Below are 14348 nucleotides of genomic sequence, written 5' to 3'. Positions count from 1 at the left end.
ATATATATATATATATAAGTTTTATTATTAGAAGTGTGAGAAAAAGAATAAGATTCCCATTAAAAACAAAGTAAGATTTTTTTTTTCTTCCTTACAAGAAAGAAAGAGAGAATTTGAATTTTCTCCCTTACGAGAGAGATGAAAAAGTGTTATTAAATTACAAACCTCTTAATCTAAATCTATATTTCTATATATAATATAAAATCGAAACTTTTGACCATTTGTTGACCTTCTAATATTTTACCACAACTTACTCATCATTTTTTTATTAATTTACTTATTATGTCAAAAAGAGATTTATAAACCAAATATTACTCAACAACATAGAAAGTTTTAAACCAAATAAAAAACTTTTGACTATTAATTGACCTTCTACTATTTTGCTACCCAAGTTCTAAACCAAACTAAAGACGTTTGACTATGTGGTTTACCCTTTCTATGTTATTTTTGCTCTTTTATTTATAAAAACCCTTCGTCCTCAAGTCTCAAGGTATTTTTATATGAATTTCTCTTTCTTAGTCACTTTTGTTTTTCATTTTTTTTTTCTTTATATTTTGTGCTTGTTTAACTTTTTTCGTATTTTGGCTTCCATTGTCCATGTGTTGGTTGAAGATCAATTACAAAGCATTTTGAAAATGAGCACTCTGTTTATTTATTATTTTATTTTATTTAGTATTAGTTATAATGAGTTAGATTTGTTATAATATTATTATAATAAAATAAAATAGTTTTGTTTGTTGCATGTCCCCATCAGTCAAAATAGAAGGCACTATGGGAAGAACTAATTAAAGGTTGTTTGTGTACTATTTTATGAAGAACCAAACTTCATGATACCATGTTTGATTCTAGAGTTTTTACAGATGAAGTAAATGCTAAAAGAAGGCAAGAGGTAATGGATGCCACCAAAATATCATGACTTTTTTATTCTCATGTTTGACATCTTAGTTTTAATTTGTTGGATGAATACTTTGTGTTATAGAATGTTATTTTTGTATATATTACTTTATTTTCTTTTTTCCTCTAAAAGTCTCGGTGGAACCTAGAAAATTTTCTTTTGTCAATAAGTTGTATTTTGTTGTTCCATGTTTCATAAAAATATAAACATGGTAGAAACATAAATGATATACATTTATTTCATTTTTAAAAAATATATATGATATGGTTATTTTTTTCAAAATATGTATATCTTTATTTCCTATTATAAATATTTTGTATATATTATAAATATATAAATGGTAAAATGGTGAAGCATGTATATTCGTATACCGGACAATATTTAGTTTAGTTTAGTAGTACTGTGGATGGTACTTTTTTTTTAATACAATTTATAAATTTTATTTTAGTTTAATCTAAGTGTATATGTTTGTAAAGCTTATTCTTAGAAACTTAAACCCCAACCCTTACCTCTCACACTTCACGAATATACTTATATTTGTGAAGTAATCATTACACCAAATACATAGTGGTAGATGGTACTTTTTGAAATGCCTAATTCTTTACTAAGACAATATGTAACAGTTCAAATCAAGTTTGAAACATACATGTCATGGATTACCTTCGTCGAAATATCCAAAATATTTTTAAATTCAGCAACAAATAAATAATGGGTCAACTTGACTTTTACGTGCTGATTATGAAAAGACTCACAACTAATAACCAAATAGCACATGCAGTTTCTATTATTTATTTGAACCTAGATATTAAGGGCCGGTTTTTTTTTCTGTCTTAAATTCATAATTTTACATATTAAACAACAATACACATATTTTTACACATATTTTCATTCACACATATTTTTAAAAATTACAAAAATTTCATCCTAAATTCCTCTACCAAACACCCCTAAACATTCTAACAAGCATTCTCCTTGATTTTATGAAAACTGGTGACAAAACTTTTTAGGACTTAAGAGCAAATATTTTCATCATCTTTAATTTGTTCACTAATTAAGTGGCAAGAGATAATTATCGGAGCTCTTTAATTTGGTTACCTAGCTGTGAGGCTCTAATGCTAAATTTGCATTTTCATCATCTTCCATTCGATCAAGTACCTCATGTTCCGAATTATATGTTTCTCTTTCATTTGATATATAGTTTGATGGTGTCAAAAGCACTCCTTTGGATTTATAATAATATGTAGTAAACCCTACCAAGAAACCAAAACCAAGGGCATCCTGTCTAAGAATACTAATTGCTTGTTAAGTATTACTATATGAAGAAGTGGCGCAGCAGCAAATGAGAAAAAGAAATTCCACCCATAAAAAAGGAGAAAAGGAAAAGCGAATATGGGAGAAATATATATTACCTTAATTAGTCGTACTTCAAAAAATATGATAGAGAAACCCAAGGAGATGTACTCACCAGCAGAAGAAAGTGTTAACAGAAGAAAAGAGAGCACAAAACTGCTCATACACAAACCTTCTTTGGTATGTTCAACTGTGCTCTCTATCTTCTGTCAACAACACATCGATCATCATGAATAAGAACCATCACCAGAGTCCTTGAACAAGTAAAAAAAAATCCATCTGCATCAGCAACCATGCACATAGAGAGTGATTGGGATGAAGGAATAAAAATAAGCTGACGATAATAATAAGAGAGAGAACCATTAATGACAAGTTAAAAATATGTTGGGAATTAGCGGATAATACTATGTGATATTGTTTTCCCGTACCAATGAGAAAATAGACTCCTTTGGTTGGAACTGGCAACTTGGAACACTCTAATTTGTCGAGTTGTCAACACACAGGAGAAAGTTAAAAAGAGGGCCATCTGAGCCAATTGCTTTAACTTCTAAGAACGCGTAAGTGAGAGGCTAACATGATCTTGTAGGGATAAGAACGAGAGCATAGTGTCGTCCTAAAGCAAGTGGCTCACTATTTTGATACGTATAGGTTTTATATCACCATCACTCAAGTAATTACTACCTACCTTTCTTCTTAAGTTTTCATTTTCATGGTAGATGGCTTTTGGATGTGTGGTCTGGACGGTTTGTGACGTGATTGTTGCGTATTATTATACATGGACACACGGGCGTACAAACAACTAAAAAATGTGAGTTAATAGTCACTATTAATAGCCAACCGTGATTGTTGTATATTATTGTATACCGACACACAGGTGTACAAATAACTAAAAGTGTGAGTTAAAGACATGATTTCGAGTTTGTGCAACAAGTATTATCTTAATACAATAATACTTGTTAAACATATTGGGTTTATATGGACTTAAAAATGGCCCAAGAGAAGGCTAAAGTGAGTTGTAGATTCAACTAGGCTTAGCCTAATCCTTATGAATACCTTATTTAGAGCAGCCACGTCAGTTCTTTCATTTTGCACATTCATTTTTACACTAAAAACCTACTTTATCTATTTTACACATCTAATTTTATAAAACACCCACATCAGTTCATCTATTCTACATATCTTTTAATTAAACAATCAATTTCCTCACATTTTTTATTATTTCTCTAACTACTCGGATATATATACGCGCCTCTCTCTCTCTCTCTCTCTCTCTCTCTCTCTCTCTCTCTACCCATTTCTGTTTGTTGCTCTCTCTCTATACCCATCTCTCCCTTGAAAAACTCTCCCTCTCTCCTAAAAAACTCTCCCTCTCGATCAACTCTCCTAGTTCCAATCTGCTCCGATCCACAAGCTCCGAGCTCCGATCCACAATCCACGAGCCCCAATCCACGATCCATAAGTCCCGAGCTTCGATTCGAGCTTCGATCCACGATCCACAATCCACGAGCCACGAGCTCCGATCCAAGCTCCACAAACTCTGATCCAGTCAAGCACCGATCTGTGTTTGTGTATCTCTATTTTTTTTTTTGAGCAAGTGTATCTCTGTGTTCATTTGTCTATGTGGATGTGTTTGTGTGTGAGTGTATTTGTGTGCATCTAAGGAAAAAGAAGAAGATGAGCAGTTAACTGAGTTTGTTGAGCATGGAGAAGAGAGAAAAGAAAAAAAGAAAAGAAAAAAAAAGGAGCGAACGGAAATTAATAAAATAATGTATAAACGAGCTACAGTAACCGTGTAAATATACACGGTTACAGTAGCTCGTGGATGAATTTGCACAATTTTGCATATTTTTATACCCACTGATGTGGGTGTTTTTTTGCTCAAAATGTGTAAAATTGGTAATTTTTTATTATTATTTTAGAAGGTTTTAGAGGGATTGATGTGGTTGCTTTTAGGATTCACTATAATACACACACACACACACTTGAATATGGTAAAGATGTAACAGCCGATAGCTTTCTCCTATGGATATAGGCCATTAGGTCTTATCACATCATCCTTGCACTCCCTCTTTCTTTCCTTCCTTCCTACACCAGCTTCTCTACCATCTCTACATCAATCATTTTATTTTCCTATTCTAATATGGAATTAGAGCCGAAATATCCAAGGCTTTGATTTCTTCTCCTATCACTTCAATCATCCAAATCTTCAATTATAAAAACCTAGATGCTTCTTTGAAAATCCACAACACTTGTCGCACAGTACACGATGGTCAAGGGACACTTGCTCTCCATCAAAGCTTAACTTTACACTGTCAAGCTCAGATATGAAGTCTAGAATTAGGTCTTTGCTTAAAAGAGTCTTGCGTTGTCTGTTTCCATCAAATTTGGTCATCTATGATCATTTGCATGGTGTCGTCGAGGCATCTTCATGGGTTTATACTCCAAACTTAAGACATCAGCAAGCCTCTACCTAAAGTTGAAGGGGGAGTGTTAGAAATACTGAATTGAATAGTATTGCATTTCTCACAGAAAGAATATACATGAGTGCCTTTATATAGGAGGCATATGAGTGCAGTACAAGTAAATATGAGTGTAGTACAAGTAAGAGTGCTATACAAGTAAGAGTGCTAAATAAGTAAACTAGTTAGGCCTAAAGCCCACAACACTATATATGTTAACAGCCCCCCTCAAACTCAAGGTGGATGTGAGACCAACTTGAGGTTGTCAACCAAAGTACGAAGGCGTCCCTTAGGATGTGACTTGGTGAAGATATCTGCAAGTTGATCTGTAGAGGAGACTGAGATTAGCTTGAGAGCACCATGGACAAGATGATAACGGATAAAATGACAATCGATCTCGATGTGTTTAGTCCGTTCATGGAAGACATCATTGTAAGCAATATGAATGGCACTCTTGTTGTCACAATAAAGAGGAGTAGTAGAGGATGTCGACACACTTAAGTCTTTGAGAAGCCATCGTAGCCAAAGAAGCTCAGATGTGGTATTAGCAAGGGCACGATATTCTGCTTCAGTACTAGAACGGGCCACATGAGTTTGTTTCTTGCTTCGCCAAGAAATCAGAGAAGAACCAAGAAGAAAGCAATAACTAGTGGTGGACCTGCGATCAGCGGGATTTCCTGCCCAATCAGCATCAGAAAATGCATGGAGAACAAGAGGAGACCGAGCAGAGTAGAAAAGACCATGGAAGAAAGTGCCCTTTAGGTACCAAAGAATACGCAGAACAGCAGCATAGTGAGTCGATCGTGGAGCAGACAGATATTGGCTCACCTAGTGAACAACATAGGAAATGTCTGGACGAGTAACAGTGAGATAAACTAGGCTGCCAACTAAGCGTCTGTAAAGAGATGGATTAGACAATGGTTTCCCCCCTGAGGGAGTTAGATGCGCATTAAGCTCGACTGGAGTGTCCAACAGGTCCTTGCTATCGGTGAGTCCGGCTCTAGACAAGAGTTCGAGAGGCATACTTGGCTTGAGTAATGTAAAGTCCATGTTTGTAGAATGAGTGATTTCAAGACCCAAGAAGTAGTGAGATGTCCAAGATCTTTTATCTCAAGCCGATCGAGAAAATCCTTGAGTTCTTGAATGCCACCGAGGTCATCACTAGTTATGATCATATCATCCACATACGGGAGAAGTAAAATAGTGCCTTTGTCGGTGCGACGAAGAAATAAGGCGAGAATCATAATGACCGGCCATGTAACCCAAACGAGAGATGGTAGAGGCTGAACTTGGCAAACCAAGCACGTGGAGCTTGTTTAAGGCCATAAAGTGCACGTCGAAGGTGACAAACCTTGTTTGATTCAACGAGAGAGACCGGGGAGGAGGTTGCATATAAATTTCTTCACTCAAATACCCATTAAGGAATGCATTTTTGACATCCATCCGGAAAAGATCCCATTTGCGGCAAAGAACAAGCTAAGAGGGCACGAACAGATGAGATACGAGCAACCGGAGCAAATGTCTCTTCATAATCAATCCCATACTCCTGTGTAAAACCTTTTGCAACAAGACGAGCTTTGTAACGCTCAATGGACCCATCAGAGCGAGTCTTAATCTTGTAGATCCACTTACAACCAACCACAGATTTCCTAGGGGGGAGAGTGACCAAGTCCCAAGTATGGTTTTTAGATAATGCATCAAGTTCCTCTTTCATTGCAATCTGCCATAAAGGGTCAGTGGAAGCCTCACGATAGGTGTGAGGCTCGTGCAATGTAGCAAGGGCAGTGTAATAATGATAGTTAAGTAAATGTGCAGGAATGGACCTTACCCGAGTTGAGTGACGAGGTGGAATGTCTTGTACATGATCTTCAGGCGGAGCAGGAGCAAGGGAACTAAGATCAAGGTTGGGTAGCTCGTCTTTGACCTGTTCATCTTCCACATGTTCATTAAAAGGGGAACTAGGAAAGGGATCAAGGATTTCTGGTGGTTGGACAGAGAAGTTAATAGGAGAATCAGGAGCAGCTACAGGAGGATCAGGATCAGCTATAGGAGGGTCGAGAGCAGCTACAGAAGAAATTTGCGTCTCATCTGGAAATAGATCTAAGACAGAAGAGGAAGATAAAGAAGTACGGAAGTGAGAGAGCTCGATAAAGAGGCGATGTTCCCAAAAGACAACATTGCGGGAAACACGAAGACAATGAGAAATAGGATCATAACACCAATACCCCTTTTGAGTTTTGCCATAATCAAGAAAAAAACAAAGCTTTGACCTAGGCTCAAGTTTGTTATGCTCATGTGGCTGAAGAAGAACAAAACAAGCAGAGCCGAATGAGCGTAGGTGGTGATAGTCTGGAGGTGACCCAAAAAGGCGCTCATATGGAGTTTGATTTTGGATGACATGACTGGAAATGCGATTAATAGTATGAACAGCATGAAGAGCAGCTTCGCCCCAAAAAGGAGCAGGAACTTTAGCAGAAAGAAGAAGAGCACGAACAGTGTCAAGAATATGACGAAGCTTTCGTTCGGCTCTACCATTTTGCTGAGAGGTACCTGGACAAGTTAGTTGATGAACAGTGCCATAGGAATGCAAAACAGCTTGGAAAGCATATTGAGTGTACTCAAGAGCATTATCAGATCGAAAAATTTTGATACGTTTAGAAAATTGAGTTTCAACTATTTTTGCAAAATTAGAATACACTTGCAATAATTCAGAACGATGTTTCATATTAAAGATCCAGCTATAGTGAGAGTAATCATCAACAAAGACAATAAAATATCGAGATCCACCAATACTAGAGACAGAGGAAGGTCCCCAAACATCAGAATGAATAAGGTCAAAGATATCAGTGGATATAGATTCATTAGAATTGAAAGGCAAAGCTGGTTGTTTTCCTAATTGACATGAAACACAATCAAAATTTTCTGTAGACACTGAACCTAGCAAACCTCTAGAAGCCAATTGTTGTACACGGGAATAAGATGCGTGACCAAATCGAGCATGCCAAAGAGCAAGAGAAGGAATAGAAGAACCAGAATGACGTGCGGCAATAGAAACGAGAGCAACGAAGTGGAAGACGAAGGTTGTCCACTAAAACATACGCCCAACTACGGGACCGGTCCTAGCTCTGTCCCTGCGTCCTTGGATCCCGCACAATACACCCAGAATAATCAAATATGATTTGATAACCCAACTCAGCTAATTGTCCCACAGAAAACAAATTGTAAGAAAGGTCAGGAACATTAAAGACCCTAGAAACGGAGAGGTTGGAGGTTGAAACGAAACCTATATTATGACCAGACATTGTGGAACCATTTGCTGTGCGAATAGTAAGAGGGTGTGGTGCAGGTTTAAGTTCAGAAAATAAGGACGAGTGAGGTGTCATGTGATTGCAACAAGCAGAATCCATAAGCCAAGAGGAAGGAGACATACCGGACAAAGTTGAGAGAGAAGAGGAATAAGATGCATTACCAACCATACAAATAACATTGGCGATGATGTTTTTAAGGTCATCTGTGGTCATAGTGAAAGTGCGACCTGAAGACTTAGACTGTGCAAAGATGGGAGCCATTGGTTGGACACTCTCAATGTTAGCAATAGTGGCAGAAGAACCTGAAACAGCTGATTTATTGCGCTGAAAGCAAATCTCAATATTATGGCCAAAACGTTTGCAAAAATTGCAAAAGCGTTTGCTAGATTGTCGGCGACGATTGTTGCAAAAGGAAGAAGACCTGTCCTTATTCTTCATTTAGAAGCAAAAAATGCAAAAATGGATTGCAAAAATGAAATTTACGCGAAAAACTAGGTAAGGAGCACCTGGGCTGCAAAAAGTCAACTCTGCAAAAAAAGTCAACGGTCAACGGCTGGTCAATGGTCAACAAAAGTCAACAGTCAACGGCTGGTCAATGGTCAACAAAAGTCAACAGTCAGTCAACGATGACGTGGCCGGTGACGTTAGCAGCGCGCTGGAAGGTGACGCCGGCGGCCGGCGTGCGGGCGATGTGGGAAGGCGACGTGGCAGGATGACGTGGCGTGACGTGGCTTGGGGACGACGTCGGCGGGGAGCTCGGCGCGCGTGAGGGCGCGTGGAGGCTCCGATGACTGTGAGGTTTTCACGAAAAGGTAGATCGGAGCAAGACGATCTTCAGGGTACCTTCGGAAAATTTTTCGGAGCAATATTTACGGCGGTGCCAAAAAGGGCAGTGGTCTTTGTAGTGTTCGAACTCCCCAACGGCGGCTGCTACAGGTCCGGAACCTGAGGACGATGTCTGGAAGACTCGAAGGTTCAACGGCGAAAGGCTGTGGTAGTTGTTGTGACAGCGGAAGCAATATTGAGAATGGAGTTACACCAATAAAGACAAGACTGCTCTGATACCATGTTAGAAATACTGAATTGAATAGTATTGTATTTCTCACAGAAAGAATATACATGAGTGCCTTTATATAGGAGCATGATACGTACAAGAGTAAATATGAGTGTAGATAAGTAAGAGTCTTTATCATAAAGTCTTAAACAAGTAAACTAGTACAAAAAGCCCACAACACTATATATGTTAACAGGGAGTATTAAAAATATTGGGTTTATAGTCATTTGTGTTCGCCCAAAAAGCCCAAAGTATATTGTATGCTCAACTAAGGTTAGCCTACTCCCTACCTTCACCCCACTTATAGTTCACTATAATACACAAATTTCAGCAGCGTAAAGACGTAATTGCTAATGGCTTTCTCTCATGGACATAGTACTTCAAATTGAACACATAATCCCTGCATTCTCATTCTTTTTCTCCTTCTTACTTCCACTTCTCTACAATCTCTACATCAATCTTTTATTTTCCTATTCTAACACTTGTTAAGAGGCCTGTTGTTTGGTTGGTATTGTCTAATAGAGAAGATGAGTTTATATACCCTCACTTGTAAGAAAACAAAAATTAATACTACTTATTTTCTCCCTACATAAATGGTTTCTCAACAAAAAAGAAAAACGAAAAAAAGGGAACATGGAACATGGAACAAGAAGAGGCAATATAAAAGCAATGTTGTGTACGTTCTAGTTAATTTAAAATGTAAAATCTCTTAACCCAGAGCTAGCTGGTTCTTTCCGAAATGCGTTGAGGCGCAGCAGTTGACTGGACATCTAGGGGTAAAGCACTACTTCAGTGTGGGCCGCGAGAGCGGTACCAAATCGAGGCAAACTCTGAATACTAGATATGACCTCAAAATAACAGGGGTCAAGGTCGGCCAGTGAGACGATGAGGGATAAGCTTCATCGTCGAGAGGGAAACAGCCCGAATCACCAGCTAAGGCCCCTAAATGACCGCTCGCCTAATATGAGAGTTGGTTTTGAATTCAGCCTATGCTAAAATCAATTGGTATTTTAATATAATGATAAATAACAATTACTATTGAAAAAAAAAAATCATACATTCAAATCTTTCTTTTATTGAAAAAAAAAAAATTTATTATTTGCTGGATCTTGGGAGACGTATTTGATAGTCTTGGGCTTACAAGCCCAAATCAAGACTGGCAAATTAAATTCTAGTGCCCTACGTAGCCCATAACTGTCTCTATATGTGGGCCAGGCCGGGCCAGTCTTTGATCCAGAAATTTCAAAAGGCTTCAGTGTATATAACTATATATGAAAACACTTATCTGGAACTTTCATAAGATAATGATATTGAATAATATTTGAGACATGAAGGTTTTTTTTTCTTTGTATACAGAGACATGGTTATTGAAAAGATTGGAGAATGTCATGCTGTGCACCTACCGAAGATTGTAGAACCCTCACCTCATCTCTATTGTTCCAAATCATGATAAATCACAATTATAATAATTAGAAAGAAGAGCCAAGAAAGTTCAAGACCCACCCTAAAGTCTCCTTTATATCAGACATTTATACTCCCTTCTTAAACTCCTCACACCAAACCCAGACTTCACTTCTTAGCCACAATATATTGCAATCAACCTAGCCTTCTTCTTTTTGTAAACTATTTTAGCATATATGGCACTCATTTCCCAAGTATTTGGTAATGAAATTATTGACCCTTTCCTTTCCATGATCAACAAGTGTCCTGTGCTTAACACCCCTACAGATTGGAAGGAGAGCCCAGAATCTCATGTGTTCATTGCTGATCTTCCAGGGCTCAACAAAGAGGAAGTGAATGTACAAGTAGTTGATGATGGGAGGGTGCTCCAAATAAGTGGTGAAAGGAAAGAGGAAAAAGGTGATGAAAATGTGAAGTGGCATATGGGAGAACGTTTCCGTGGCAAGTTTCTTCGAAGGTTTAGGTTACCAAAAAATGCTAAGACAGATGAAGTTAAGGCCTCCATGGAAAATGGTGTGCTTACTGTCACTGTGCCAAAACAGGAGCCCAAGAAACCCGAAAGGAGGGTGATCGAGATTGAAGAAAAGTAGAGGATCGATGGAGAAGGAAAGAAATTCAGCGATCGAGTTAATTAATATGAAAATAAAGTTGTGTTATGTTCCATAAAAGTGTGATTTGTGTGTGCTTTATTACCCTTGTCATGCATATTATTCTCTTGAGTTGTACTAATTAATTAACTCATAAATAAAATTTGTTGATTTCGAGTCAAGTCACAAGTTTTTTTTTTTTTTAATAAATTGGATGCTTTTTTTTTTTAAAAGAGAACTAACGAATTTATATCTATCAAGTTTTGTTTGATTAAATAATGGATATTATATTTAAAAAATTAATTAACGTAATTGAATAAATTTCTCTCACACTAACAAAATATAAAATAATAAATACATGCATACATGTTGATAACATGTATGTTTAACATGTTGAACAAGATGATGTAGGCTTGAATGGCAAACTCTAAACACAACTCAATTATTAAAATTTACAAATTTTGCTTGCCCATTTTGTTTGGAGTTTCGCTAATATAAACATTTTTTTCTTTGCATTATATATCCTCTCTTTAATCAATTACAGGTCAAGTTAAATTATGGAAACCAAAGTTATAACTTTCACCCTCGTTTTCTTCAAGCACAAATATACCATTTTCAAAGAACATTGATAAAAAGATAAAAAGCTCCCATAGATTTTCTTCGGAGTTTCGCTGATATAACAATTTTTTTATTTGCATTATTTCCTCTCTTTTCTCAATTACAAGTCAATTTAAATTATCAAATTATGGAAACCAAAATTATCACCATCGATCTCTTTGTTAAAGATAAAATATAATGGTTGTTGTATAATGGTCTAAGAGAGCTAATTTAGTGTAAGTCCGTTTGGGACTAACCCTACACTTTGTAGCTCCTATATATACTGATAGGCCAAGAATATATACTAATAAGCCAAGAATGTATTGACCCCTTGTGATGAATTAATCAATTAATTAGCCAAGTTAATTATTTAATCCAATTAACATGCAAAACAGGTGGTAACACAAACAAATCACCAACTAAGTTAATATGTAACGGAAAATAAAGTTGACACAGTGATTTGTTTACAAATAGGGAAAACCACCGAGGCAAAACCCCACCAGGTAAATTTAAGGTCACCATTCTCGAGAATCCACTATTATTACAACAAGTGGTTACAAATAAAGGAATCCTAGTATTTTATACCAACTTGTAGTCGAACCCTTACCCCAATACACAATTGAACTTGTTTTGTAGTGAGAATCTCTCATTTTCAATGCACGGCTCCTACTATGTGACTAACCAATCGATGCGCGGATCTCAGTACGCGGCTTACTCCTTTACACGCATCCAAGTACATAACTAACCACCGATTTGAGAAAGATGTTGGCTGCAAAGTTCTTCAGTTCATCAATACGATGAAGATCATGAAACTCCTTAGTCACAAAACCCAACGGTGTACAAACGCAACAGCTTCTTCAAGAAAAAGATGAAATAGGGCAAATTATGTTTCCAGTCACAATTTGCATGAACAAAACTTTGCTTCACACTCGTGCCACCTTTGACGACTCTTAAAATAATTTTTATATATGTTTAGGGTTGTGAGAAAAGAAAGCCTAAACATATACACACGGATTAGAGTGAAATCAGATCTGAAAAACTGATTTTTATAAATCTCGATATATAGGTTATCTATCGAGCAGCTGTCGAGTATCGGGCTAAACAAGCCTATTAAATCTCAATAGATGCTAGTTGTCGAGTTTTAAAATTCAGCACTTCTTCACTTATTTCTTGGACAGATTTGCATGGCTTCAATACTTGGACTTGAACTTTTGTTCCTTGAAGTATTAAATACATCCTAAATCTACCCAATTACATGTAAAGTGCATTTTGTTAAATGATTTGTCAATTCTAAATAACATATGTTCCTAACATGATTCACATATGTCCTAAAAATCTTCCCCTTTAGCAATTCGTGACAAAACCACGACAAAAAAAATGAACATATGAGATAAGTCATAAATCACTCAACTCATACTTACTTGTTGAATACAATAAAATCTACCTTAACACAAACTCTTGAAAATTTTTGCAAGAAGAGAGTTCATGGCAAGGGAGACTTTGACAACCTGTATTTCTGAAACACTTTAAACAAAACTCATCACAACATCTTAGTGTGAAACAGAAATAAAAGATTGCATACAAGTAATAAGAAGCATGTGCATAAAGAGAGAAAAGAAACAACACATAAAGAGATAGGTGAAACTGTAATAACAACCTCAATGTAAGAAACAGATACAAATAATCCTCATTACATACCTCAAAGATTAATTAAAAAAAAAACTAAGCACCACCCTAACAAAAATATCTCTTATACTAACTTTCCCCCTAAGTATATGACTACTCTCATACCCAAAAATACTCTCATTTTTTGTTACTACTGACAAAGGGTAAGTCATTGAGAAGCAATCATCTCTTCGTCACTGGAAGAGCTGCACCATCATCCTCATCAGCATCACCACCATTGGAGTTACCATCATCATCCTCGTCCTCGAAGAGGGAGACTCTACGAAGCCACTAAGATGAGCCTGTAGTCATGCAATACGACTGACACGGGTGTTCACCTGACATAACTCATCACTGAGAGTGTCAAGGCAAGCATCCATGTACCAAAACTGCGTCACAATCATCTCGAGGGTCACACCATCCGCAGAAGAAGAGGGAGCGAATGTGGATGGAGCTAAAGAAGCCGGAGAAGTCCCTGTCTCGGTCCATGGCCGCTTTGGTCGAAGCTGGGCCTCACTCAGTCGAACGATCGCCTCAACTATGGCACAAATGACAAAGAAGTGGTCCGACTCAGGATAGGAGACAGAGAAGTGGTGAATGATCCGTGTGATAGCTAGGGCTGTCCACGGGTCGGTTCGCGTTGGGTTTGTGCCCAACCCGTAACCAACCTGATCCGAACGAGTGGAGAAGTTCCAGACCCGCCGCCGACCATGAAAAGCCACCAGTCGAGTCGGATCGGGCTCGAGTGGGCGGCGGTCAGCTTTGATTTTGACCGAAATACAAAGATCAAACATTGAAGTTTGATTTCTGAAGACCAAAATCAACAGATCTACAAACCCAAAGAACATATCCACAAATCCAAAGAACAAAAACAACAATAGACAACGAAGATTAAAGAGTAGAGATAGTGAGACGAAGAGGCGAAGATCGGCGATGAAGTGCACAGATCAAAAACAAAGAGGCATAGATCAA

General features: G+C 37.3%; 1 protein-coding gene across 1 annotated transcript; it reads left to right on the top strand.

Annotated features, from left to right (window-relative positions):
* The first annotated feature begins 10543 nt into the window (after positions 1-10543).
* Positions 10544-11317, top strand: LOC142622899 (17.8 kDa class I heat shock protein-like). The gene has a single exon (XM_075796459.1). The coding sequence runs from the start codon at positions 10704-10706 to the stop codon at positions 11115-11117; it is 414 nt and encodes a 137-aa protein (XP_075652574.1). The 5' UTR covers positions 10544-10703; the 3' UTR covers positions 11118-11317.
* The last annotated feature ends 3031 nt before the right edge of the window (positions 11318-14348 follow it).

This window comes from Castanea sativa, chromosome 1, assembly GCF_040712315.1.
Source record: "Castanea sativa cultivar Marrone di Chiusa Pesio chromosome 1, ASM4071231v1".
Lineage (NCBI taxonomy): Eukaryota > Viridiplantae > Streptophyta > Magnoliopsida > Fagales > Fagaceae > Castanea > Castanea sativa.
This window is presented reverse-complemented; position numbering and strand designations above follow the sequence as displayed.